Source organism: Fusarium vanettenii (genome assembly GCF_000151355.1).
Source record: "Fusarium vanettenii 77-13-4 chromosome 5 genomic scaffold NECHAsca_12_chr5_2_0, whole genome shotgun sequence".
In the NCBI taxonomy this organism is placed as follows: Eukaryota; Fungi; Ascomycota; class Sordariomycetes; order Hypocreales; family Nectriaceae; genus Fusarium; species Fusarium vanettenii.
The window spans coordinates 191,306-217,877 of NW_003315872.1; the positions used below are offsets into that span (position 1 = coordinate 191,306).

The 26,572-nt window shown below is 52.3% G+C and overlaps 11 protein-coding genes across 11 annotated transcripts; 6 read left to right on the forward strand and 5 right to left on the reverse strand.

Moving 5' to 3' along the window:
* Positions 1 to 469: 469 nt before the first annotated feature.
* On the forward strand, positions 470 to 940 carry NECHADRAFT_102607 (uncharacterized protein). The gene is made up of 3 exons (XM_003047871.1): positions 470 to 625; positions 676 to 775; positions 828 to 940. The coding sequence occupies exons 1-3, from the start codon at positions 523 to 525 to the stop codon at positions 856 to 858; spliced, it is 234 nt and encodes a 77-aa protein (XP_003047917.1). The 5' UTR covers positions 470 to 522; the 3' UTR covers positions 859 to 940.
* Positions 941 to 2,127: 1,187 nt separating this feature from the next.
* Positions 2,128 to 6,357, forward strand: NECHADRAFT_39939 (uncharacterized protein; the record flags this gene model as incomplete). Its single annotated transcript, XM_003047872.1, has 2 exons — positions 2,128 to 5,139; positions 5,188 to 6,357. The coding sequence occupies 2 exons, from the start codon at positions 2,128 to 2,130 to the stop codon at positions 6,355 to 6,357; spliced, it is 4,182 nt and encodes a 1,393-aa protein (XP_003047918.1).
* A 607-nt stretch (positions 6,358 to 6,964) lies between these two features.
* Positions 6,965 to 8,491, forward strand: NECHADRAFT_40290 (uncharacterized protein; the record flags this gene model as incomplete). The annotated part of the gene is made up of 3 exons (XM_003047873.1): positions 6,965 to 7,355; positions 7,402 to 8,145; positions 8,181 to 8,491. The coding sequence occupies 3 exons, from the start codon at positions 6,965 to 6,967 to the stop codon at positions 8,489 to 8,491; spliced, it is 1,446 nt and encodes a 481-aa protein (XP_003047919.1).
* A 795-nt stretch (positions 8,492 to 9,286) lies between these two features.
* On the forward strand, positions 9,287 to 9,805 carry NECHADRAFT_93218 (uncharacterized protein; the record flags this gene model as incomplete). The annotated part of the gene is made up of 1 exon (XM_003047874.1): positions 9,287 to 9,805. One exon carries the CDS (start codon positions 9,287 to 9,289, stop codon positions 9,803 to 9,805), a length of 519 nt encoding a protein of 172 aa, XP_003047920.1.
* A 1,272-nt stretch (positions 9,806 to 11,077) lies between these two features.
* NECHADRAFT_79898 (uncharacterized protein) lies at positions 11,078 to 12,927 on the reverse strand (the record flags this gene model as incomplete). Its single annotated transcript, XM_003048049.1, has 3 exons — positions 11,078 to 12,627; positions 12,672 to 12,814; positions 12,863 to 12,927. The coding sequence occupies 3 exons, from the start codon at positions 12,925 to 12,927 to the stop codon at positions 11,078 to 11,080; spliced, it is 1,758 nt and encodes a 585-aa protein (XP_003048095.1).
* Positions 12,928 to 13,319: 392 nt separating this feature from the next.
* Positions 13,320 to 14,539, reverse strand: NECHADRAFT_100336 (uncharacterized protein; the record flags this gene model as incomplete). The annotated part of the gene is made up of 3 exons (XM_003048050.1): positions 13,320 to 13,714; positions 13,761 to 14,265; positions 14,312 to 14,539. 3 exons carry the CDS (start codon positions 14,537 to 14,539, stop codon positions 13,428 to 13,430), a joined length of 1,020 nt encoding a protein of 339 aa, XP_003048096.1. The 3' UTR covers positions 13,320 to 13,427.
* Positions 14,540 to 14,967: 428 nt separating this feature from the next.
* Positions 14,968 to 17,174, reverse strand: NECHADRAFT_39754 (uncharacterized protein; the record flags this gene model as incomplete). The annotated part of the gene is made up of 4 exons (XM_003048051.1): positions 14,968 to 15,665; positions 15,713 to 16,767; positions 16,898 to 17,001; positions 17,058 to 17,174. 4 exons carry the CDS (start codon positions 17,172 to 17,174, stop codon positions 14,968 to 14,970), a joined length of 1,974 nt encoding a protein of 657 aa, XP_003048097.1.
* Positions 17,175 to 18,386: 1,212 nt separating this feature from the next.
* On the forward strand, positions 18,387 to 20,534 carry NECHADRAFT_93219 (uncharacterized protein; the record flags this gene model as incomplete). Its single annotated transcript, XM_003047875.1, has 1 exon — positions 18,387 to 20,534. The coding sequence occupies one exon, from the start codon at positions 18,387 to 18,389 to the stop codon at positions 20,532 to 20,534; it is 2,148 nt and encodes a 715-aa protein (XP_003047921.1).
* Positions 20,535 to 20,665: 131 nt separating this feature from the next.
* NECHADRAFT_39842 (uncharacterized protein) lies at positions 20,666 to 22,312 on the reverse strand (the record flags this gene model as incomplete). Its single annotated transcript, XM_003048052.1, has 1 exon — positions 20,666 to 22,312. The coding sequence occupies one exon, from the start codon at positions 22,310 to 22,312 to the stop codon at positions 20,666 to 20,668; it is 1,647 nt and encodes a 548-aa protein (XP_003048098.1).
* A 1,053-nt stretch (positions 22,313 to 23,365) lies between these two features.
* On the forward strand, positions 23,366 to 24,010 carry NECHADRAFT_7689 (uncharacterized protein; the record flags this gene model as incomplete). The annotated part of the gene is made up of 2 exons (XM_003047876.1): positions 23,366 to 23,622; positions 23,671 to 24,010. Coding segments are annotated over 2 exons (597 nt in total), but the record flags the coding sequence as incomplete, so codon positions are not given.
* A 465-nt stretch (positions 24,011 to 24,475) lies between these two features.
* NECHADRAFT_40333 (uncharacterized protein) lies at positions 24,476 to 26,140 on the reverse strand (the record flags this gene model as incomplete). The annotated part of the gene is made up of 1 exon (XM_003048053.1): positions 24,476 to 26,140. The coding sequence occupies one exon, from the start codon at positions 26,138 to 26,140 to the stop codon at positions 24,476 to 24,478; it is 1,665 nt and encodes a 554-aa protein (XP_003048099.1).
* Positions 26,141 to 26,572: the final 432 nt, after the last annotated feature.

Below are 26,572 nucleotides of genomic sequence, written 5' to 3' on the forward strand. Positions count from 1 at the left end.
TCTCACGGTGTTTCGGAGAGATTCAGCAATTGGGTTTCAAACGACCCTGATTCCTCAATGCCAGCTGCCTTGGAATTCGAAGCCGTAATTCCCGAGATCTGGGCTTCAACCCGTCTTCTGGAGCTCTTCTACTGGCTTGGCCTTGGATGATCGGCGTCGGCCGGATGCGGGATGATGATGAACTCGGCACATGCGAACAAGCTGAGTTGGCTCAGGGTCTAGAGTGACGTAGCGCGACAATCGTACCCCCCCTGCCCGCCTGAGTGAGGGGTTTGGATTCAGGTCTAACCATGAAGGCGATGACGAAAGAAGAGGGGTCGTGATAGCCTGGTTCGAGGTAGGAAACCAAGATGGATCTGCATGTCATTCCTCTTTCCGTTGATTGATCCCGAAGGGTTTCGGGGAGGTTGATCTAGGTATAAAAGGGACGGATGGTCTGGCTTGTTTGAGACTGATCTGTAAACCATCGCAACCTGTCTCTTGCCTTTGCATCACAAGCTTTTTTACCAATAACTCGCCATCATGGATTTCATCAAGGACGCCGTTTCTAACGCTACGAAGGGCTCGAAGGACGAGGGCAAGAAGGAAGAGAAGAAGGGCGAGAGCCAGGACTACCTCGACAAGGGTATGTCCAAGCAACCTCTTTACCAGAAGACGGCACACTGACAAGTTTAGGTGTCGCCTTTGCCTCCTCCAAGGCCGGCTTCAACATTTCTCCCGACCAGCAGGAGAAGGCCACCGATTTTGCGCGAGGAGCTTATGAGAAGCAGTCTGGGTGAGTGATGAATGTGGGTGGTGGGCTGAGTTGTGGCTGACATTTGATACAGCTCGAAGGTTGATCCCAAGATCTCCAACTAAGGAGACTACGATATGGATAATGTAATGGATGCTCAGAATGATATGAGCTTTATATGAATTAATACAAATATTCCCAACCAAATTCTCGTTGCACCCGCTCCTGTGATCTTCAATATGGCCAACAAGGTGTGGCTAGATGTGGCTACCTCTACGAACTATTGAGTTTCCTGCCAATTCCTACCCCAGCAGGGCTGTGATAGAAGCGAGAAATCCTGGTCGTAAATCCAATCTGCGGAATTCCTCCGCCTGATGTTAATGTTATGTCGTAATTGTATCTAGGCTTTTGCGCAAGTTGGCCGATACAAATGTTGACCAACATAGGGGGACCAAATCTACCGGAACTGCATAAATCTCCTATCGGGAATGCCGAACTGAACACCTAGACCAGATCAACAGAAAGCGCCAATGAAACATTACCAACACAACAGACAAGGCATTGAACTCTCGCCGCTCAACTCATTTAACGAGACCCGTCCGTGACAAAACACCACGAATCCCTTCAACAGGTGTCACGGTTGTCCCCGGCAACCAGCTGGGCTTCTGGGCACCAGGCGCATGGGTGACGGCCCACTGTCCTCCCCTCCCGCGCCGCTAAAGCTACAGGGCTCCAGGGCCTCACTGGCCACTCGGCGGCGCCCAAGCCAGCGCTACGGGGTTCTCTGGAGGGGCCGCCCGGATCCCGTTCAACGGCCCAGGCGCGCCCGACGGCGCAAGCAGCCAGCCCAGCACAGCACAGAGCACCTCAGTCAAGGTTTTGCCTCCAGTTAGAGAGCGACAGCGAGTGGTGACGCTCAGGCAAAACATCGAGAACCACCGCAGGAGTCAGCCGTTTCCTCCCTTTTCCTAGAACCTAGCCAACGACCAACAAATACCCACAGTCACTGCAAGAGACAGCTTGCACTTCCAGCCCAGCCCAGGGCTTTTCGCCTAGACAATCACGCCGCTGCGCTGCCGCAATGCATCATGGCCACCGATGAGCAAGACCATGGCCAAGGCCCCTCCGGCCAGCAGCCCTCCAGCTCGAGCCCCAGCAACGGGTCGCGTCCTCAGACGGCCCATCGCGTCGACGACGAATATGATATCGCCGAGACATCTACCACGACAGCAGACACAGTCGCAGCTACTTCCCCGGCGCAGGCCTCGACAAACCCGACCACCGCGACCTTTGACCTGATGGCTGATGCTACCAAGAGCAAATCCCCGACACCCACGAATCTCCAACCGAGAAGCGCCTCATCCTCAAGGGCAGCGATCCGCGACAACAATGCAATGCTGCGAGTCCCCGGGCATCTAGCCCCTGAAAGCAGCTACTTTGACCCCGTAACCGTCGATTTCACACGGGGGCCTGATGATTCCCTAACTGAGGAGGACGTCAGGCGCCACCTTGGAGACGTGGAGTCTAGCTTTTTGCCCGCCCTATCGCCTATTCCCACGGCATCGACAAACAACCAAGGCGGCGTTGATGACACGTACCAATTTGATTCGCCGACAAAGAAGATAGTACCCCGACTTGGACCAACGATACAGGAGCAGGACGAGCACGATGTGACCACCACGGCCACCAACACCACCTCTAGCTTCGAGAACTTCGACTCATCCCCTACCGCCGCCGCTGCCCGAAGGACCATCTCGCGAGCTGTTAGTATGGCTAGCCAGCCAGGAGATAACCAAGGTGCCGACGAGAGCGAGGACCGCGATACAGAGCACGAGAGTTCCATAATATCCAGTTCAGGAGAACACGACACTCAAGGACAGTCGCTTGCTGGTAGTACCCCTGGCCATTCTCTACGCAGCCGACGACCCAAATACTTGCGCAGTCGCTTCGGAAGCCAACGATCATCGACATCTTCTTTCGTGACAAACCCCGAGTCACACGAAGGCAGCGACATGACTGTTGGCCTCGGTACCGACTATGCCCTCCAGTCTGGCGGCGCTGTTCCCGCCATGGGAATGACACGACACACGAGCAACCCCATCTTGAGGTCCATCAGCATAGGAAGCATAGGATCAGCCTTTGGCGCAGAAGACTACACCGACACGTCATTACCGCAACTGGAGCCGCTCCCCGAAGTCGATAGTCCCGAACGACCGCGACGCTCTGGTTTGCTCAGTACACCCAAGCCCTCTAAGGAAGGGTTCAACACTGCACCAACAGACACGGTTATAGCACGACATGTTAGGAACGTCCAGGTACCCGAGTCTCTGGCCAAGGAGTACAAGTACAAGGGTGGACTTGAGACCCCCCGGAAACCTTCCTCGGTCACCATGGGTTCAGTCACCACGGCTCGGTCTGGGAGGAACTTGACCCTCAAAGAGCAGAGCAGCACCATCGAGAGGCTGTCCAAGGAGAACTTTGATCTGAAGCTCAAAGTTATGTTCTTGAGCGATCGTCTGGACAAGTTGTCAGAAGAGGGTATCAAGGAGATGATTTCCGAGAACGTTGAGCTCAAGACTGGTCTTGCGGTGCTACAGCGCGACAACAAGGTTCTGCGAAGAAGAGTCAAGGAGTTGGAGAAGCAGATTAAGGATGAGGGCGAACGACCAAGCACAGCACAGAGCGGTACATCTTCAACAGACCAAACGGCCCGAATGGGTGACGAGGAGGCTCAGGAGCGAGAGGAGGAACTAATCTTTTTGCGCGAGCGGGTCGAGGAGTATGCGACCGAGATCGAAAGACTTCGATCTGAAAGCCTTAACAAGGAATCAGAGAGACGAAAGTTTGCCGACATTGTGAGATCACTTGGCGAGAGGACAAGTGACAACTTGGGCAGACAGGAAGAAGCCGATGTTTGGAAGGACCTTCTTGAGCAAGAGACAGCCCGGAGAGAGCAGGCCGACGATGAGAACAGGAGGTTGCGAGACGAGGTCTTTAAGCTGAAGCAGGACATGTCTGGCTTGACCGGCGGACAGGGTGGTCTGCACCACACGACCAACATCTACAACATCACCAAGAAGGCGCGAGATGCCAACATGGAACAGAGTCGACCTGTTTCAGGCCTGTCAGGCGAAATCGAGGGCTCCAACGGCAACTTCAGCGCAGCTACTACACTCGTTGACGAACTGCGCCGAGAGAGTGAACAGCTGCGCCATGAAAATGCCGAGTTGCGACGAGAAGTTGGCGCTCAGACGTCAATGCTGACCTCAAGGAACCGCGAGAAAGAGCGCCTCTACCAAGAGATTGAGGACCTCAAGATGGCTCAGCGAAGAGGTCGCCCCGCGCCCTCCACCATTGACAGTCTACTTGAGCGATCTGCTTCACAAGTCGGCGGTCCCGAAAGGCCACAGTCGCGTGGCAGCATAAAGACACGGACGCAGATAGAGGAAGAAGCAGAGCGCGAAGAGATGGAAAACAAGATGGCTGAACTCCGCGACAAGATCAGCGAGGTTAAGCTGCAGAACCAGGAGCTGCAGCGCGAGCTCGAGACTTGTATGGAGGACTTTGAAACAGCCATCGATGGTAAACGCCAGGCCGAGGAGGCAGCACTGTCTCTACAGGAGGATCTCAACAATGCCATGAACGACTTGGTTGCCTTGCAGTCGGAGCGTGATGAGGCTCTGCGCGAGCAAAGTGACATGGAAAACGAATTCGAGTCGCTCAGGAAAGAAGCACAGGAGGAGATTGACGCTCTAGAGTCAGAGGCGGACCAGCATGCTGATGAGATGCAACGGCTACAAGCAGACCTTCAGGACCGCTCAGAGAATTTCGACGCCTTGCAGGAAGAGATGCGAAAGATGAGCGAGGCCCTCATTCGACTCGAAGACGACCAGGAGAGCAAGATGCGCCGGATCCAACAGCTCGAGCAAGAGTTGGATTCTTCCAACAAGGAGCTTGAGGAGCTGGAGCAGAAGCTCATGGAATCCAACGACAAGAACCAGCGACTGTCGGTGCAACAAGAGTCCTCTCAGGGAGAGATTGCCTTCCTTCGAGAAGAGCAAGAGGGTGACAAGATCCGCATTGGAGATCTAGAAGCGGCACTGGCCAACGCCGAACAGAGCCTGCGTGAAGAAAAGGACCGGGTTAAGGAGCTGGAGAACCGCTTGCAGCAGGAGAGACACCAACGAGAGATTGTCGCAGACCAAGAGAAGGAGGAGGTGCAACAGTTCGTCAACGAGCTCAACAGGGAGGCGTCTGCTGCCAAGGATGAGGCACGACGCCTGCGTAAGAACTTGACGTCGAGAGAAGTGGAAGCTACCGAGTGGAAGGAGAGGCTGATGGAACTCGAGAATAACTTGCGTGAGGCTCTGGGTGACCTCAACGGCACTCGTTCTTCCCTTCTCAAGGTATGTTTTACTCTAAGCATAGGAAGATTTGCGCTAATTCGGTGATAGTCTATTGCCAAGCTACAACGAGAGCTTGAGAATACGATTCGCGACCTCGATGCAAGCAAGGCTGCTTTGGTGGAGAAGGACCGCATCATCAAGATGCGTGATTCTCTACTCGAGTCACATGCCCTTGAGAGCCGCAAGCTCGCCGAGCTGCTCGAAAAGGAGCGTGTTGCTCACAGAAACACCAAGTCTCAGTACGAGACGCACCAGAAGACGCACCAGCATCTTACTCGTACCGCCAGCAGTCAGGATATCCGGATTGCGGAACTCGAGACGACACGGGGACAAGATCGCAGGCGGATCGCGATATTGGAGCAGACAGCTCGCGAGCAACTTCAAGAGCGCAACGAACTGCTCCTTCTGCTCTGGCAGAAGCTCAGTAAGCTGTGCGGCAGGGAGTGGGCTAATGGCAACGCTCTTATCGATCGACAAGTACTGCCATCTCTGGAGGTGGTTGCAAACCGTCTTCCCGGCTTTTCCAAGAACTTGCTGGCTGCCGTCAAAGCTATCGAGCTCATGGTTGGCTCATTCGAGTCAAGGATCAAGTCTGTGGAGCGAGATTTGTACCGCGAGTATCAGACTCTGGAGAACAACCTTGGCGTCCGCACCAAGAAGCTAGATCGACTAGAGACTATGGTGAGGAACTCGGTCGCGTCTGGGTCATTAAGCCACGATGCCCGTTACTCTCGCCTAGAAGAGGCATACCGTCAACTCAAGGTCGAAAATACCACTCTCCGCACGGCCAACGATGTCCGAGCCCGGGCGGCGTACTCATCCAGAGAGCCTTCTGATTCCTTGATTCCAGTCAGTACCGGCGGCTCACCATCACCATCAATACCTCGTGGACCGGGTGAACAGAATAGAGATCGATCCAGTCGGTCCAGGTCCAAAACGCGGACATCCACCATGACGAGATCATCTGCCACAGCCCTTCCTGGTTCTTCGGCCGGTGGACTGGGTCTTAGAGACATGGCAGCCCTCACCGACGAGGCAGGCAACAATAATGACAACCGATGGCTGTTCCGACTGCGAGACATGGAGTACAAGCTCAAGATGGAGCGAGAAGGACGCAATCAGGATCGACACGCAGCGAGGCAGAGGCTGGGAGGACTGGAGCTGGAGAACCGAGACCTAAAAGAACGGATGAAGAGGGCGCTAGGGGAGATCGACTAATCAAGCATACCATACGGCCAAAGACAGCATCAGGAGTTGGGGAGGGCTCATAGAGAAGACATACGGTGCTAGGGTGTTGATGTTTAGTTATCTTGTATAATACCAGTATCGTTAGGGACGGGGCAGCTGCACTGCATTACTACGAGGGACTTGATGGTGTTGATGAGGAAGGGATCGACATATTTGACATATTCTGGGTATTTATTACGACTTTAGTGGTTGGCTTTCTGTTTCTGATGAGTGATGCCACCTGAACCCTCCATCACAGCCACCAAGGCTGGCTAACGTCGGGACATATTCCACCGACACGCATATTGAGGCACACCGAGCCCACACCCGTCGTCAGCAAACTTGCTTTTGAGTGTCCCCATCAGAGTGTGGATTAACTTTCGGGTATTTGCGAAAAAAGTGTGGTAGTAGATCATGAGGAGTGCGGACTTCCAAAAGGGGTAGTCCCGCACTCCTCACGGAAGGATATAAGAATGGAAGACGGTTTGATGATGAGATGGTGGTCATCAGACACACAGGGTCTTACTCCTCTTTTGAAACAGTGATCATTATGTTGAGAACTTCTCTGGCTAAAACGCCCAAGGGCTTTTGTCGACGCATGACGACAGCAGCAGCACAAAAGTCAACAAAGAAGGAAGGCGACATTTCAGACGCATTTACATCCCTCTCAGGCGCAAAGAGGGAACCCCTCCCCGATCGATTCCGCGAACTAAAGTGCGACCTCGTTCGTGGTCGGGAAAAGGAGATTGTGGCAAGCTGGGGAAGACTCCTCCGACAGCTGAAAAGAGAAAACGAAATTGTTGCAAAAAAGGGTCCTTCTGTTATTCCTCAGGTCGAGTTTTCAGACTTTGAGAAGGATGTTGATGTTTTGAAGGAAGAGATTAGGAAGAGGGGTGCTGTTGTTATCAAGGGTGTTATTCCAGAGGCTGAGGCGAGGGCTTACAAGGATGAGATTGAGGAGTATGTCAAGAAGAATCCTTCAACGAGAGGTGAGTGTTTGTCTACACTTGTAGATGTTCTGCTAATACTCTGTAGGTTTTCCGGCTCATGATCCTCAGGTTTATGAGTTGTATTGGTCTGCTCCTCAGCTCAAGGCTCGCGCTCATCCCAATTTCTTGAAGGTCCAGCAACATCTCATGTCGTTCCTATGGCACTCTTCATCCCCTGATACGCCCATCTTTTTGGACCAGCCGTTTTCATACGCTGATCGCCTTCGTATTCGACAGCCCGGTGATGCCTCGTTTGCTCTGGGCCCTCATATTGATGGCGGCAGTGTTGAACGATGGGAGAAGGAAGGTTACGGCCGTGGAGGTGTGTACGACCGTATCCTAGAAGGCAACTGGGAAGAATACGATCCTTGGGATGCGAGTGGAAGAGTTGAAGCCGTCAACAACCTCTACGACGGTCTTGGACCTTGTTCCATGTTCAGAATGTGGCAAGGTTGGATGAGCATGAGCCACACAAAGCCAGCCGAAGGTACACTTCTAGTGAACCCCCTCATGAAGCTATCGACGGCATATGTCCTTTTGCGACCATTCTTCCAGAACAAGAGAGGTCGTGCGTCGGCAAACTACCTCGATGAGGAGAATTGGGAGTTTATGGGTGTTGATGGTATGACGAGTGAGCTTCAGGGAGCTACGCCGGGGACGGGTCAAGAGTGCACAGATGAGTTGCATCCGCATCTGGATCTTGAAAGGACCATGGTGCATGTTCCTGAGATTCGGCCTGGAGATTTTGTAGGCTGGCACTGCGACAGCAAGTTCCCTCTTCCTCTTGATCGTCATGGTAACTAATAGAGTCAGCCATCCACTCAGTCGACAAAGTCCACAACGGAAAAGCAGACTCGAGCGTCCTCTACATCCCCGTCTGCCCCGTAACCCAACAAAACGCAGAATACCTCGTCCGCCAACGCGAAGCCTTCCGAAGAGGCACCCCGGGACCTGATTTCCCCGGAGGAGCGGGCGAGTCGGGGCATGTGGACCGGTCCACGGAGGAGATGCTTCGGGGGTGGGCGGACGGTGTGGGGAGGAGAGCCATGGGGCTGGAGAGGTTGGTTATTGATGAAGGGGCCAGGCCGGGAGCTAGAGAAGCTGTGGAGGCTTCGAATGCGGCTCTTGGGTTTTGAGATGTTGGTGTTTGAACTGTATACGTATTGATGTCTGAAGAGGAGGATTTGTACGCTGAGGAGGTTGGCCTGAATTGTACACGTATCGTTGATTCCAAACTGACCACATTTGATCACACGTATTCTCATAATTCCCTGTTGCCTGAAAATGAGCATGTTTGTTTGTTTGTAAGCAACACCGGATATAGCATGTTTATCCTTTCATGCACGACCAATATGAGGCTTGCTCGCATTTGTAAGCCATTAAATGAGATGAAGCCTCAAACATTGGAATTCGGACAGATTATCGTCCGGCTGTAATGCACTCCGTGTCCTGATTACGGCAAGTTCTCCACTTCCAATGGTGATATTCAACCAGGCTGATGGTGAGAATGGTGTGAGTTGGTGATCAGTAAACAATGTTCCTGGCAAGCATCAGCCCTATCCGTGATCTTCAAAAAACTCACGATGGTTTGCTTCCCCCCTCCTTCGGGTCTCGGCGCCGATGGGCCGTCCCACTCCACTTAGAACAGGCGACGGCGTTTCAGCTCCATGGAAAAGTACATTAGTAATACACGGTTGAGGAATCATCTGGAGTTACGTAGTAACACGGGAAAGGGCATTAGTAAAGCGCATGAGCGGTGAAGCAAGGGGTGAAAGGGCCAGAGTATGTGGGGGGGACGTCAGGGTTGCTTGGAGGGAGAATAGACAGATATATATATTTGAGAGATTCGCCTCTCGGAGAGTTGATCAAACCCGACACTCATCACGCAATCCTCTTACACACACGCACCATACACCCTCTTATCAATCATCATGAGCTACGCACTCTACGACTCTGCCATCCTCCTGGCCAAGGACGCCCTCAACTCCCTCTCGGCCATCCTCAAGAAAGCCGAAGCCCACCCCAACGCCTCCAGCTTCCCCCAAGCCAAACTCGCCGAGGACATGCTCCCCCTGAGCTTCCAAGTCCACTGCGTCTCCGACGTGGCCCAAAAGATTGTCGCCCGCACCACAGGCGTCGAGCCCTTGTCTCTAAACCGGGAGAACTTTGACAACTTTGAGGCTTTCCACGCACGTATCGCTCAGGTGCTCGAACTTGTGGAAAAGGCGGATAGAGAGACTGTTAACAAGCGCGAGGGAGAGATTGTCACGCTTGGTCTTGGACCTGGAAAGTCGGCGCAGTTGGCTAGCAGGGATTATGTCAATGGGTATGCTCTGCCCAACTTGTTTTTCCACTTGACTACTACGTATGCTATTCTGCGCAAGGAGGGTGTTCCCCTGGGAAAGCAGGATTATCAGACTTCTTTCCTGGGCAAGTATATTCAGGCTTAGGTGGAGGGTAAAAATGGTGGAGAAGATATTGAGGGGGAATAAAAGCAAGATTTTACTCAATTGTGTTGGCCATTGAAGTTGCGAAACTTGTGTGAATGTATTCCTGGTTTGGCACTAACCCAACAGTAGTCTTTCCCATAGTAGAGTGAATGTTTATGTATGTATAAGATCTCTACGCAATATATGCGAGTGAGACGGCTTATCCACACGACCAGATCGATTTCATCATGGATGGCGACGGGGTACAAGTGAGATAGCCGATGCTTGGCGGAGCGCAACACGATTTCTTTCGCTCTAACGACATAAATCAATAAATAAGATTAAATAATATCATCCAATGTTTATTTTTATTTCGAAGAGCCCTTTAAACAAGAGTTGCCTACACAGAGGTGGGTACAATTGGCTCACTCATCTCCGAAACAATGAACACATGGAAAAGTCTAGGGTAGCCAACTTTGACTTTGTCTTTGTCATCCTCCAATCGCCACCCCGCCAAACATCAATTACACTCGCATCCGTAAGCTTCAACTTCCATCCTCAACCACATACATCGCATACTCCCAAAATGTCCGTCTACTGGTGGGCGCTCCGTATGATCCAGTCCTTCGAGGTACCTCACTCACCCATACCCTCAATGCCATGGCTAACAGTTCTTAGGACCACATCGTCGCATCGGTACGAAAACGCATCCCGACACTCCGAAAGCAATGCTAACGACCTTCAGATCCTTCGACGTCCAGGTTTCCATCGCGCAGTGGGAAAGATACACAAGACGATAAATGAGAAGCAATACGGTCGAAATCCTCACGAGCCGCTAGCACCCGGTGAAGCGACAGGTTCGCGCTCCCTCTTGTTCACACCAAGAGAACTCATGATGGGCTAATGGAAGGATGTAGCGGATCCAAATTCGAGCGATCGACATCAGAGGTTTACAAAGCATTTCATCGACGAGTTGAAGAATCAGTTTAGGGGGAAACCTACAGATTTGCCGAGTGAACGACCAAAAAAGTGAACAGTCACGGCTACTTTTTACTTTCTTTTTTACGATGATATGATACCCAATTATACTCTGCTCTTGGAATGCGATGGAGAAGGCTTGCTGGATTTGTCGAAGGTCGACAATAGGAAGAGAAGGGTCAAAGATGGAGGGATAACTGCGAATGAGCAGTCAGGCAAAGGCCGACATGGCGTTGGGTAACAAAAAACAGACTTTATACTGTCAAGACACGAATTGAAACTGGCTAAACCCTACTCTACAAGCGCTGAATACAACTACAACCCACCCGTGGCAATACTGACAACCCCATCGATAACATCCGCGATAAGCTCATCATCGTCTTCATCACCAGAGCCTCCCTTTCCAACCCTCATCATGGCAACCTGCCCACTAGCAGCATGTTTACACTGCTTTTTCGTCTTCCCCCAACACTTTTGACAAAGATCTTTATCCCAGCATTTATTGCAGTGCCATACCATCTTGCCCTTTTTGATGTCCTTCCAGCATCCGCTGCAGCCCATTGATGAACGTTTGCGTTGTGGGAGGTCTTTGCCTGCTGCGAGGAGGACTTGGGTTGCTGTGGGGGGACGGTGGCAGGTTGGGCAGAAGTAGTCGATGGTGTGGTGTGTTGTAGAGCGGTAGACTGTGTCGGAGGGGGCGAGGCCTTTGCCGCAGGTTTTGCAGCGGATCGCGACGAGGATTTCGACGGTCTGGATGCCTTGGGGTTGGTTGGGTTGGACGTATGAGGGTTGCTGTACTGGGGGGAGTGGTTGAAATGGTGCAGCTGGAGGATAGTTGTAAGCCGGAGCTGCAGGAGGAGGCTGATATTGCTGCGCCGGCACAGGAGCTTGTCCATTCCACGGCCTAGGTGGCAATGGAGGTGAAACCCTTCCAGTCTGTAATTCAATCCTCCACATGGCCTGCACAAACTCTTCCTTGTCAAACTGTCCATTCCGATCTCGGTCTGCTTCATCCCAGATACCAGCAAGATCCGTCCTGGATAGCCCGCTCGTCATGAATATCCCCGCGGCTTCCATCCCGTTGAGGTAGGGTTTGCCAAGAGCTTCGTTGGCAAAGATTGTTTCGTAGCGTTGTCGCGCTGTTGGAGGAATCTCTTGAGATGCTTGGGGATAAGTGACTTGTGGTACGACGTTCCAGTCTGGAGGCGCGGCGTAAGATATGGAATGTCGATGATTCGAACGACCATTAACCACCGGAGTAGAAGGTCCAGAAAAAGAACTCGGCCGATGTTGCGCCTGAGTCGAGCTCGAAACAGACAACCTGTTTTTGAATGGCCCGTGAATGAACGAGTTGAGCACATCATCAGACGGCGACTGCTTCTCCATAGCCATGACGACCAACTGATCCGGAAGTTTAGTAGCCAACATCTGATACAAATGCTTCGACCGTGATCCCGAAACCGCTTCGAGAAAATATTGATCAGGATCACAAGGACAGAGAACAGTATTCCTCCCCAAAACAAACCCATCACTCTTCAACTCCCCAGTCGTCAAAGCCTGCAAACTCGACTGCAAAGACTGCGACAACATGGCAGATAACAACTCCCTATCAGTTCGTACAATGACAACTTCTTGCGCTCCAAAGAAGACATTGCGAATTGGTGAATACTGTCGTGTTTGACAGCTTAGGTCGAGATATTGAAGGACGAGACGGTGGAATGCGGTGGAGAAGCCACTTGAGTGAGAGACCTGGACTGTTCCGTCGTTGAAGCGGATGAACCAGCCGCCTAGAGGAGAAAAGGTGATGTGTTCGACTGAGGTGGGAGGTTGAGCTGCTGCGAGTACATCCTGACGATTTGATAGAACTATTCGTGTAAGCTTGGCCCATGTACCTAGTGGTTTCACTCACGTTCGCCTCCCTTGGTCATGATGGCATACGTCCCATCAGGAGCTGTAGACATCCACGATATCAAGGTGCCGACCTTGTTAGCATGTCCGCATGCATTCCCTAGACGATCCCATATCTGCTGAAGAGGACCAGGCAAGTTCTTGCTATAAACCGTTAGCAATCAGCATCAATCAACGAATACTTCAACTCACGCCACAGAAAAGTAATCATTCCCAACAACCCAAGAATCCTCAATAGTTCCCAAGTAAACAAACATTCTGAATCTAGCAAGATAAAAAGGCAATGCATATCTACTCAAACGCCAAGGGCACCATCACGAATTATAAGTCTTCCACGCACAACCGTAATCTCCAACCCGTAACCGCTAAGAATCCTCAATTGGGCAAAATCCAACCATCAATTCAACTCTTTCATGTCGGGTAAATCCATGTCCCGCTGAAATCGTCGCAAGGCGTCTTTGGTGGATGTTCATTTCCCGAATAGGCAAAATCTTGGAAGGTTGAGGCGCAGTCCATGAAGCGTGATTTGCTGGGGGTCAGCACCACGCGATTATTCCTCCGTCCCAGGCGTATTTTACATTGCAAAACGAACTACGAGGGGACCAGTAGATCAATGGCACGTAAGACAGGCTGTTGAAACGCTTGTGGCTGCTGGAAATGCGGTCATGATGCTGGACCACGTGAAGGAATAGACTGAAATAAACAAACTGACGAATAGTACAGACCAGCCTCGTCACTGAGACTCAGCTTCTACTCATCAAATGTGGTACTTGGTTCCACCAAAAACAGGTGCCATCTGGCCCGGCATTTCCTTCTCAATGAGTCCCTTGAACCTCCATCCCGTACAGTGACCCGGCATGAGTACCGTGGGTTTGAGTGCCTTGAGATCCTCGATACTCTTCTTCATCTTTTCCGGGGCAGCGTCTGCGAGATGGTAGCCGCCAACAATCGCATGAATTGGACTGTTGTCGAGCTCTTTGGCGTGTCTGGCAACATTGATGAGACCGGCGTGGCTGCAGCCGGTAAAGACTACAAGGCCCTTGTCTATGACCTATTAGCATTTCCATTTCACATGCAACATGCTGCATACCTTTGATCTTGCACATGACAAACCGCTCGTCCATGATGAGTTCGTCCTTTTCCCAAGTATTGGTCTCAGGCTCATAGCGGATGCCGCCCCGAACGCCAAGCTCATAGTCCGTCTGTCGAGGAATTTCGCTCGAGATCAAAAACATGTCGTCCAGCACCGTCTGCGGCTGAGTATTTGTCTCGACCTTTCCGCCTGCGTTCTCAAGTTCCTCCAGAGTAGGGTCTGCTTCAAGCGACAAGATGTGCGGTCCCCCATTGTTGCCTCGATGCGCGGGACGATTGGGAGGGACGATAACCGTTACTCTATCGCCATCCACTTTTCCTTCGTTGACGAGTTTGATGGCCGAGACCATGCCGCCAGAATGATCGCGATGCCAATGAGACAGAGTCATGACTTCAACCTTGCTCATGTCGAGTCGAAGTCGCTTGGCATTTCTCTCAAAAATATCGCCTTCCGGTCCACTGTCGAAAAGCAAGCTGTGACTTTTCCCATCCTTCGTGACAGTCTAGAAAGTCAGCTATAAGCTGAGAAACTTCACTTGGTATTCTCACAATGAGCAGCGAAAGGCCAAGTGCGCCACAACAGAGGTTCCTCATCGGAAACTCCACTTTCGCACCACCTCTAGCCGCTGGATCTGGAAGCACATCGACAGGCGCGCCACGGAACGACTGAGTGTGCTTGACATGGTCATTCGGACTGGGTGAGATGTAGTCGATCTCATCGTTCACAAGAACGACGATTTCGATATTGTCGACTTCGACCAGAGAAGGGTACGCCATGATTGTATCTGATGTAAGATAAATGAAGATGGAGAAGATAAAGTTTCAGAGTCCATGCAAGCCTCTTTATACAGATGCTCACTGTCCGTCGCTGCCCGCGGACACGGAGTGCCAATGCTGACGGTCTCACCTCCATCAAGTGTCAACCTGCGCTTGTGGTTCGACTCGTAACCTGACCCTCATGAAAATATATCGGTTTTTGCGAGGTGCGGAAAAGCGGAATTCCGTTCGTCCATCTGCCGTGCTCGGTCGCCGAGGTGGCTTTGTACCATGGCCTCATGTATGTTCCCGAAATGTTGCCGACTGGGTCTAAACGCAGAGGCTTTCAGTATGGCGTCGCAAAAATGTTTCGAATGCGCAATAATTGCGGCCATAGTTCGAGATGGGTTAATGATATATATGTCATGTGTGGATCGTCGAGACACTGATCAGGTAGCATATTGTCCCCAATCTCCCCAGTTGAATGGAAGAGCAATGTCCAGGTTGGCTTCCAGCGCATCTTCGACAGCGTTGAGGTTGAAGTTGGGATCGATATGACCAAAAACATCCTGGCCCGAGATGGCGTCGATGAGCGAAAAGTCGACTGGCTGCTCGACACTCGGCACGGAGTTGATCATGGTCGGATTAGCCACCGGGACCGTGGATTCAGGTTGTCGAGGAACAGAGTTTGGCTGAGAATTCGAAGACGGAGCCGAGCTTGGTGTTTCTCCTGGAGGAGGAGGTGGTGTCGTATCCTTGGTGAGAGTTGTCGCGGCACGCTCCATCTCTTTCAGCACTCTCTCGCCAAGACCGGCAACGACATTAGCGCTCCAGAAGTAGTCTCCGAATTTTCTCAACATTTCACAGTTTCGTCGGAACGAATGCATCGCTCGAGCTCGGAACATTGGTAGGCGGCTATGTCTCATCTTGCGATACTCAACACTAAGTGCTAGACAAACAGCATAGGGAACGAATGGCATAGGGCTGAGATGATCACGTAACACGGCACATGCTATCCGCTCAGCTGCGAGGGAGCGACGCGCATTGGCTGATGGCGGAGGAAGAGTTGAAGCTGCTGTGAGAGTGCCTGGACGGGGTAGTCGACACGATAGGATAATAACCGCGTGGTAGAAAGTCTCGATGGTGGCTGTACAAGTTAGCAGATGCCCAGTCAGAACGGAAGTCATGACTGACCAATCAGTGAGCCCGGAACCTTCAGAGCGTCGGCATTCACAATCATAGCCTCGAGCACCGGAAGATCAATGTAGGCGACCTTGTCGAGACCAGACGCCTCAGCACTTGGTCCCGGGCGGTACAGCTCAATGACCTGGTCAAGCCACTGAACCACAGCGAGGAGAAGTCGAAAGCATGGTGGACGCTTCTTAATGCATCCATCGAGATTCGCACCAATGTCTCTCTCATGCATCAAACATGGCCTCCCGTAAGCCGCCGCGTTGATCCTGTCGACAGCCCAGACTGCGCAAAACAACGTCTCGAGCTCTTCGCAGTTTGGAGCATCGTACCTGAGAAGGTGTAGTCCAAGGGTCTGGATATGGTGAATGGCTCGCCCGCCAAGTTGTGCCGGGAGATCTGCTTCCTCGGAGCTGCTTGGTTGCGTGTAGAGGGATAGTATGACGAGAGCTCTGATGTGAAGAACACGGTCGGTGATGATGCTGGTCTCAAGAATAGCCCGCACTGCCGAAGAGATGGACTGCGAAAAGTCTTGGCACGTTAGAACCTCATCACCCCGATTCCTGAGTCGAAGATAGCGAGACATGGCGGGATCGGTGGACGCAGCCAGACAGACCAGTTGCCGTAGAACGATGATAGTGGGCTCATCAGAGGGACCCTCCAACGCGTTCTCCGGAATGATGGGAAAGATGGGATGAATCTTTTGAAGAAATAACCGCTTCAGCTTGCGATACTCCTTCTCCGGAGGGAGACATGACAGACAGTGTTCTCGAACAAAGGGAAGCAAGAACTGGTCCATGATCGGTGGAGGCCGTGACGTGATGAACTGTGATGCTTGGCCTGGTCCACCGCCCGTGGACGAGAGCCAGATACCGACATCGCCCTTTTGCGAAGTCTCACGAATTGATGCTGAACCTGTCGCCTCCACAAACATGCCCTCTGGGTTCAGATCACCAACGAAACGCGAAGATGACTGAGGCTTTGGCGTCATGCTGGCCGACTCGCGCCTTGAAGGTGTCGCGACGGGCCCCGTCGAATCGCCATACTGAAACGAGGCTCTGTTGTTGCTGGTACCATTTTGCTCGGGTAGAGCACTAGAGTGAGTCTGCGTTGATCCTGTCAAGGCCAACGGAACGGATCTATAAGGTGATCAGCATGGAGAGACACATCAAGCATAGGCCCACTCACGATGACCGGGATGGAGATGTCTCGTCCTGGTCTTCTGGTCCGGCGACAGCCGTCGCAGCCACAGGAGAATCGTCGCGTGAATCCTCAGCGTGAATGCATCGCCTCTACATAAAAACAGTCAGAAAAGTGTCGTCGAGTCATCAAGGTGTCACAAGCTGACCTTTTTTCGTCGACACGCGGCACAGGCGTGCTGGACCTGCTTGCGCTTGACGGGGAGTCCCCCGCGGTTGGGATCCGAGGCCACAAACTTGACCTGCTTCGAAGACGGTTGGGGCATCGCAGGTGTTCACCATGGGAAACTTTGAGCCTCACTTGGGGGGTGGTCGCAAGGGTCAGTTGCAGATGGTGGAGTGGAGATGTTTGGCGAAACGGTGAGTGATGAGTCGTGGAATTTCCCAAGGTGAAGGCGGGACGGAGACCCTCGTCGGTGAGGGAAGCTTGGTTCAAGTGGCTTAGTCATCTCGGTGAGGGTTTATTTGAAGTGGTCCAACATGCCGCAGTTACCGGACAGCCGAGGAACCGAAGGTGATGTTTGATCATGCGACTGCATATCGTATCATGGAGCCGATTTATTTTGTGATAAGCATGTGCAGAGGTCAATATCATGACTGCGGGTTTGGATGTTGGTATTGCTTCATTTGAGGTCTCCACTCAGTAGGTGCCTACCAAGCTCCGCTGGAACTGCCTAGAGATCGCTAAAGAATCCCTGGCTGCTCATGGTCATGTGGATCTGGATTTATTGACTTGAGTTCTTGGCCGTGAATGTTTGGATTGCCGAGAAAATGATGTTGCATGCTGTGCTTTGTTCCGTGGGTGCTAATCTGGTGGAGTGAGATCAAAATACCTTCATCATGAGCATCTCGAAAACACCCAACCGCTTAACACAAAAGAAAATGATAAGAAACCGCCACAGCATCAACAACATCATGACACCATCCACCATCCCTCCCGGTTGCCCCTTCAATATCCCGTCTAAAAACGCAGTGGGACCAAGCACAACAAACAGCACAACACCATCCCCCGGCCGTGAATCCGACCCGTCCTCTCAACGCGAGCTTCGCACCAAAAACAACAATCCAAATTCACGCTCCCTTCTCGTGCGACTCTCTGCCCCACTACCACCGTCCATTCCCACTGGGAGGCTCGAGCTTCAAGGGCGGCCGTTTTGAGAGACCCTTGAACTCGCAGATTCGGTTGGCTGTGGTGAATCGCGGGGTGGTGGGGCCGGCCGCCTCCCGGACGGACGCTAGCCGTGATTGGCAACAACATAAACATTGGGCCGAGGGGTCGGGTCTGCCTGGACGTGCAAGACACGCTGTGTTTACGTCTGGTTTGTTGTGAATGTTTGTTTAAATACAATAATCCTGCCTGGTTCCTTTGTTGCCCAGGCTCATCTGCCTTCTTTGTGGACCAACTGTTATCCTCTTTGTTGCAGGCGGCCTGTATCCATTCTGGTGGGCTTTAATTGTCTACCATATCCTGGTCAGCTATGGAAGACCTCAATCTCCCTATTGCCGTGAGGCGCTCACGGCGCAGCAGCATCAAGCCTGAGCCAATGGCCGATGTACCCTCCTCTCCAAGAACCTCTGCCAAAACCCCTCGGAGAAGCAGCAAGAGGCGGGTCCGCTTCTCGGACCCGGGACTCTCAGCATCCAGCGGGTTAACCCCAATGGTCGGTCGTGTATCTGTTTCTACACCAAAACGTCGTCGTCACTCATCTGCACCCGTGCAAAGCACACCGAGCAGACTTGAACCAAAGAGTCCTGGTCTTCCTCAGAGCGGAGAGGTGACTTTTCTGTCTCTTCGCCAAGTCCTCGATGGCCGTGTTCAACGCCGCATCCGCCGCAATGGCTTGAGTGAGGAGATGAACACGATACAACAAGAGAAGCGACGAAGAGCCAAAGAATCCAAGGCTGAGATCGAAAAGCTCAAGAATGAGCTCAAGGCACGAGACCGAGAGATCTACGAGCTGCAGAACGCCACCATCGTCCTCGACACCGATCGGATATGGGATCTGGAGAAGCAGATTCAAGATCTTCAGAGCGAGCTGAGGAAGCGATCTAGCAACGCGAACCAGAACCGTGGATACAACTGGACCCTCGCGGCGAGGGATCAGTTCCCCGGAGATTGCATGGACATGGCGCTCGACGATGACGACTTTGGTGAGGAGACGATGGCACAGTTTGTCTGTAGCACTCCGCAGACACAGAGGGCAAGAGATTCATTCATGACGCCCCCTGCGACAAGTCCTACAGTTCCTGGATCACCGCTTTTCCCAACACTGCCTGTTTTGAACACCAATACTGGCGTTCAAACTGGCGTCGAAGCTGGCGTTCAAGCGACACTGCCCGATCCCAACCAGGAACGGCTCGAAGGAGAGATGTCTACCCTCCAACTTGAGATGGCCAAGTTGACAGAGACCCTCGATTCATACAAGGCCCTTGGTAGTCGACTGAGCGATAAGCTCTCCGAATTCTGCCCTCACACAGAAACCGACAGCACAACACCCGCAATTGAAGGCCTTGAAGCCCAGATTGAGATGATGCTCCAGACAATGTCCGATAGGGCATTCGCCTTGTCCCAGCTCACAGCCTCAATCACCAAACTTGGATTCTCTGGAGATGACGCCAGCGACATGATGACGTCCCTCGCATCAGGTTTCCGAGCTGCTCGTCTGGAGTTGGAGTACCTCACACCGGGAGAGATCACATTACCACTCTCATCCCACGGAGCAGAGGTTCTTGACCTCCTCCTCACCCGTCTCCGCGAAATGGCAAAGAAAGCCAAAGAAGACGAAGACGCCATCGACGAGTACCACGAGATAGAGACATCGCTGCGGAAACAGCTCGACGCTCGTGTAACCGTCATGGACGGCCTCAGGGCAGAGATGGGCAAGGCGGAGAAACTCATGAGCGACAAGATTGCGCGGATACGCGAGCTCGAAGTCGCTAACCAGAGGCTCAAGGGCGCTGTGGATGGGTACATCCGGGATATCTCTGAACTTGAGGATCTTGTTCAAAGGATGGAGCGAGAGGCTCACGATGCTGAGGATGAGCATAATGTTCAGCTTGAAGTGAAGCGCAAGGTCCTCACTAAGAAAGAGGACAACATCGCTGAGCTGGAGGCTAAGCTGACGGACGCTTTGCAACGGTCTGCGGATCTGCAAAAGCAAATGGTTGAGCTCCAAGAGTCCAAGATGAAGGACATCTCAGAGTTGAACAGGAGACACGGCGCTGCCCTTGCGGCTGGCGATGCAAACGTGATGAAGTACCGCGGCGAGATTGACAAGGTCAACGAAGCCCTGCGCACAGCACACGCAACAATCTGCAGCCTGCGCGTGGAAAACAGCACCCTAAAGACGCAAATGGAACAAGATCGAGAAAAGGCCAGCGCAGTAATCGATTCCATGAAGGAGGAGCTGCAACGGGTGGTCCAGATGAGCCAAGAGTTCCTCAAGACGCCCAGCAAGACGCAGGCGGAGACAACACAGGGCTCCGCTAGTTCGTCAAGGACGGTTGTGAATCGGGGTTCGTACTTTTCTGGTGGTCTGGCTCGAAGGACGAGTAAGAAGAAGATGAGTAGGGGACAGGATAGTGGGATGGGGCTTTTGGATGAGGATGAGGAGTTGTTGTTTTAAGACACGACATGGGCATTTTGGCATGGATGGGGCGTTTGGGGACCTTCATTCGACATTAGCTTTTCTTTGTACTATGATATTAATGTCATTAATTCTGAAGCATCTGGGCATCTTTACCTGTGATTGAGGTCTCATGATGAGTAAAACCTCCATTGCGCCTTGTAATCTGGCGTCAGATCCAGTCCAAGCAGTAATGCCCTCAGCAACTCGATAGGCATCGTATTCGCCCTCAAAACGCAATCATGGAACTCCTTTTCGCTGTAATTTCTCGAGCTCAACACCTCTTTCCTCAATTCCATCATCTGCAGCGCACCAATCATGTATCCCACTTGATACAGCGGCGAATAGTCCCCGTTGAAAGACCGTCTCACCTCAGCTTCAGCATTGGACGGCTCATGACCAACCCAATCGACCAAAAGATCGATGCATTCTTGAGGCGTCATCTCACCCAGGTGAGACTTGAGAGAGAAGATTATACGGGCACAGCGATGCATGCGCCAGAATAATGTACCGATGCGGTCCTCGGGTGAGATGAAGAAGTTGCCCATCTCCCAAAACACCATCTCCCAGTACATGGCCCAGCCTTCAACAAAGAAGGAGGTAGTAAACATCTGGCGGTGACTATGATGTCGTTCGCCCATGAATAACTGCAGCCTATGTCCAGGTATGAGTTCGTGAAAAGCCGTAGCACGAGAAAAGTGCCTATTATTTCCTCTCATGACCATCTTCTTGAGCTCATGCGACATGTCTGCCGTCGGGGAAGCGACGAGTATCGAAGGACCACCAAGAAAGAAGGGCGATTCCTTTTGACGTTCTGGAGACATCATAAACATTCGATATGTCTCGTCGGCGATTTCAGGCACGGTGACAAGGTTGTGCTCTCGAACGAAAGATGTGCCTTCGCGAGCGAGCTGGAGGACGAGTTGGGTTTGTTCGCCGGGAGGAACAGACTTTGTTTTGACGTGTTCGAGGGCCTTCTTCCAGTCATCACCAAAGTTGAGTTCTTTTGAGGCCTTCTTCATTTGCGCCTCGCACCATTTGTACTGTTCTTTTGCGATATCGATCAGTGCTTCAGGTGCGTAGGGAATCATCTCAGCTTCCAATTCCACGAGTAGTCCGTCTCTACCGATCGGTTGCCCAAAGATCTCATCATGGCCATCGTGGCGTACTCCGGCCAGTCTGCTTTGTACCACAGACTGATAGTGCTGTAAAGCGGCGTTTGCTTCTCTCCATGGTGTGGTTGCCCACCAGTCAAACATGGGATCGTACGTAGTGTAGAAGCTCAGAAACTCGTGCAGATGTTTTCGCAGTTCGGCCACAATCTGAACAGCTTTGTGCGCACTGTGCTTGCTGACTTTTACTTTGCCTTCTTCCACTTGGTGTTGGACATTTGATGTTTCAACTGCGACTTTGTTCAATAACTCGGCAGTCTTCTCTGCTTCCATTGGCTTGACATCTTGTCTCGACTCGCACAGTGATACGATGATTGACGCGAAAGGCAACAGAGGCATCGCTGCTTCTTGTGCTTTTTGATCGAGATTGAGCTGTCGCTGCCCTCGCTTGAGGTAGTTTCGCAGAAGTAAAAAGTCGGCTCTGCCTTGCTGGCCAAGATCCTGGAAGGGCACCTGGAAGAGAGCGTCCAATTCATCTTTATAGAATTGGCTCAACCGTTTGTGACGTCTTTCAGAGATCTTGATGTTGTAGTAATTCCGAAGATCTCTCGAGTCGGACCGTACTCGTCTCACGCGATCAGCCATGGATTCAACATCCTCGTTCATCTTTGTCCTTGTAGGCAGATTGACCCAAGTACTGCCCATTTCCGATGATGAAGTCGACGCATCGCGCTGTGGCATGTTGAATTGCCGTCACGGTTTCGCAGCAATTGAGATCGTTCAACGAGACATGAGGAGAAGTTCAGCTGAGGGGATGTCTAGTTTATGAGGGCACATGGACATTTTCCCAAATGCGCCATGCCAGACATGGGAGTTGCCGTGATCATCAGCTTCCACATTAAGCCAGGGACAAGGGAGGTGAGCCGTGTGGCTGCGATTGACGAATGGGTGAGCTTGAAAGCAGCCATCATGAGCCACGGTTCTTTGTTGGTTCTTGTTGAATGAGAACCCCTTGCTCAAAGGCCAGCCAGTTGAGGCTCGCATGCATACATCCGAATGATATGTAATATGCTTGTATTTGTGCTTGAACACATATGAGGTCACACGAGCATGCAGCTCTCTTGACGAATTTCCTCCACTATGACGTGCCACAGGCAGATTGATGCTCTGGGAGTAGTTTTCATCGAACTTCAGCCACATCCGATTCAAAGCGGATAATCACGATAGCTCCAAGTTTATCACAGCTTCTCTCCCAAGCTATCCACGATAGTCACAGCTATCAACTCAATTGTTCGGCAAGGCCTTCCCTTTTGACTCATTAAAAAATCTCCCTCGGGCCCCTGACTCCGACTCGATAGCCGATGAATCCCGCCCCCGACATCTCCACTTCGTCTCGGTCAACCAATCTGAAGCCGACCCACGTATTCTCTAGATCCGATGGCGCAAGCGGATCAGCACCGACGCCAGCTTTCGGAATTATCTCCCACGCCCGAGTTCGGCATCAAATCTAACGCTCAAAGACCGGGGGGTGTCTCTCATTAAGGGTCCTCTTTCTCCCTCCGACTTCTTACAATGCTATACACTCAGTAACATTTACTCGTTATGGCGACGCCCCTGCTTCGCGCCGCTCTCCGGAGGCATTTCGTGTCAGGTCGATTCCCCCGGATCCAGCGCCGACTCCAGTCGTCGTCGCCCAAGCCGTCCTCTGAGGCCAAGTCCGAAGAGTCCATCCCCGTGCCGAGCACCGTTGCGCCTCTTCCTCTATGGCAGCGTCTCGGTCCTCTGACGGCTGCGGCGCGGGGATATGCTAGGTCGCAGACAAAGAGGCCGCTCACGACGCAGGTCATCACGGCGGTGGTCATCTACATTGCTGCGGATTTGAGCGCTCAGTATGTCAGTGGGAATGAGTATGATCCTGCTAGAACAGCGAGGAATGCCGTCATTGGTGCTACTGCTGCGATACCCAACTACAAATGGTATGCCTTGCGTCTTGTTTGTGTTGATCCTGTACTGACAATGCCCAGGTTCATCTTTCTCTCACACAACTTTAATTACTCATCGCGTATCCTCTCAATCGGCACCAAGGTTGCAGTGAGCCAAGTATGCTTTACACCAATCTTCAACACCTTCTTCTTCGGTTCTCAAGCCATCCTCTCCGGCGAGAACCTCGAGGGTACTGTCGAGCGCGTCAAGGACACGGTGCCCACTAGCATCGTCAACTCGTGCAAGCTATGGCCCGTCGTCACAGCCTTTAGCTTCACCTTCCTCCCACTGGACTACCGACCACTGTTCCACGGTGTCGTCGCTGTGGGTTGGCAGACGTATCTGAGCTTCCTGAACAGGCAGGCTGAGATGAAGGAGGCTATTCGACACGAGGCAGCAGGTCATGTGGATGAGAAGCAACAAGTTGCCTACGCTGTGCCACAAGCAGCCTAAAAGTTTTACACTTTCCTTTGTTATTTCGGATACAGCATGATAGACATAGACTTTTATTTAACACAGGAGAGGGAGTTACGGTTAATGGATATCGTTATTTACTACCTACATAAGAACTATAAAAACCCAACGTGATATCTCAGTACATACTCCCGCTTAATAATGTCATCTTTTTATTCCATGCCATCAAAACGTAAAATGGAAGCTGCCCAGTTTATTTCTACCACTGAATGAACTAGCCTCTGTAGAAAGGGGATAGCCAGCGGCAAATAGCTGACAGCGCGACCGTGAGAAAGACTCCAGCCAACCACGAGCCGATCATTGAAGGGAATTAATATAAAAAATCTCAAAAATACACAGCCGTTGCTTTGTTATGGACCCCAAGTACTGTTCTTAGGCCAACTCGTATCTTGGTTGTGTCGTCGGCGTGCCCTGCATCTCCTGGGGAGGTCTCTCATGGGGCAGCTCGCTCGGTGGCCACTTCGCGGCGTTCACAGAGTAGGCCGTTTCTGAGGCAGGTGTGTATGCAACCTGTGATGTCTCAGGAGGGGGAGTCTGTTGTCGGCGACGACGCCAGAAGAAGAAGCCAAGTCCCGCCATGGCCAGAACACCTGCGGCAATGCCAACACCGATGCCGGCCTTTGCGCCTGTCGACAGGCCCTCGTCTTCGGGGGTCGTGTTGGCGGGTTCTTTTGTAGAGGTAGGTTTAGGTGTAGGTGTATTGGCGGGTACTCCTTCGTCGTCCCATACGCCGCTCCAGGATGCCTTCCAGTCGTTGCCTCCCTTGCTGATGGTCTTGTCCTTTTCTTCGATCGAGATGATGTTGTTGGTGGCCTGGATAGTTCGACCTGGAGCTTGGGCAAGCCACCATGTGTTGGAGTCCTTGTGCCAGTTGGCTCCAATAAAGGCATCCTGGAGGAATGCTCGACCCAGGACATACTGTCCCTTGCCGTTGACATGACAGGGAAAGTAAGGTGTAGGAGTATCGACGAGCGGCGCGGTGAGGGTGAGGTTGAGGTGCATAAAGGGAACATTGATCTTGACGGCGTCGGTGTTGGAGCCAGAGATGAAGGAAAACACCAGGGCCGATGCTGAGGAGACAATCTCTTCATACTTGTCCGACTTTGTGTCCCAGAGGTACAAACCGAGGCTCTCGTCATAATTGACGGGGAGTTCGGCGGCAATGTTATCGCAGGTCGACTTGGGGAGGGAGAGGTACGGCGAACAGCCGTCGACGAGGACCTTGAGTCCACTTCCGATGGATGAGTTTCCCTTGGCGAGAAGGTCGTCTTTGGACTTGAAGTCGAAGGGTGACTTGTTGCCGATCACCTCGATGCCGACATCCCAGAGTGTAATGCCGTCTCTGGGACCGCCGCTCATGCTGAGAATCTCGCCGACGATGCGGTTCTGATCGTAACCGCCGAACCAGAGGGAGCCGGACATGGAGGGTTGAACTGATCCGATGTGCATACCGAAAGAGTTGGATGGCGTCCACGCGTTCTCATACATCCAGCCAGGAGGGAGACTGGCGTTGATGGCAGGCCCTTCCATTGGGGTGAAAGACTGGTTGATGGCCTTGTTGCCGCCCATGCTCAGGCAGCCGGCGAAGAAGGGCACCTTCTGACCGCCGGGATACTTGATCCTCTGGTCCTTCAAGAGAGCGAGACTGACGTTTGTCTCTCTGATACCGCCCAGAACCATGTCGTCCAAGTACCGTATTGAAGGCTCGCCTTCGAGTTGCAGACCGAGCATGTAGGCGTCGAGACCGCCGTCCAGTTGGATACCGCCCGAGGTTCCCTCAGCTTCATCGTAGGTGCCTGCCTTGGAGGCGTAGCAGGTTCCCTCGTCGCAGTAGTCATCCTCAATCATCCAAGTCTCCCAGTTACCACCAGGGAAGAGGCCAATGTTGTTTGTGTCTCCGTCCATCTGAACCGACACGGCCCTCCATGGACCGTCAGGTCCAATAGTCCCATCGGCCCATTTGATCTCCCGGGGGACTCGCTCGGCCGAGGCGGCGAGGATGAATGCCACCAGGGCTGTTGAGAATGTCCAGGCCATGGCCTTACAAACCTGCCCGTATAAACTCCAGAATAAAAAAACGAGTGAAGGTAACGATGGAACGTTGTAGTTTCAGAAACTGGATTACACCAGCAGAGACAAAAGAACTGCGCAGCAGAAGGTCAAAGGAGAAACAGAAAGAGGGCCAAAGCGACGGGAGGAGAGAGGAAGGAGATCATTACCGCGTGCGTGCAAAAAGGATGCTCAACCAACAAGTCCTAGGATGGGCAGTGGTGTGTCCCAGGTTGTCGAGGTTGCTCAGCCTATAGTCGAGGCGCAAGCTGGGCTCAGCCCACTTAGAGTGTACCAGAACAACCAACATGCATGGAAAGGAATCCCTCGTACTTCAGTCTGGCAGCCCTGGTAGCTGTACCTGCCAGGGTATGGGAGATCATGGGTCAGTGGGCGATGAGAATCATTGCCAAATAGGTA

Bases quoted from the DNA above. Each gene is read 5' to 3' on its own strand.
- NECHADRAFT_102607 (XM_003047871.1), top strand. From the start codon at position 523: ATGGATTTCATCAAGGACGCCGTTTCTAACGCTACGAAGGGCTCGAAG. The intron at 626-675 runs GTATGTCCAAGC...TGACAAGTTTAG, and splicing joins CCAGGACTACCTCGACAAGG to GTGTCGCCTTTGCCTCCTCC. The intron at 776-827 runs GTGAGTGATGAA...CATTTGATACAG, and splicing joins GCTTATGAGAAGCAGTCTGG to CTCGAAGGTTGATCCCAAGA.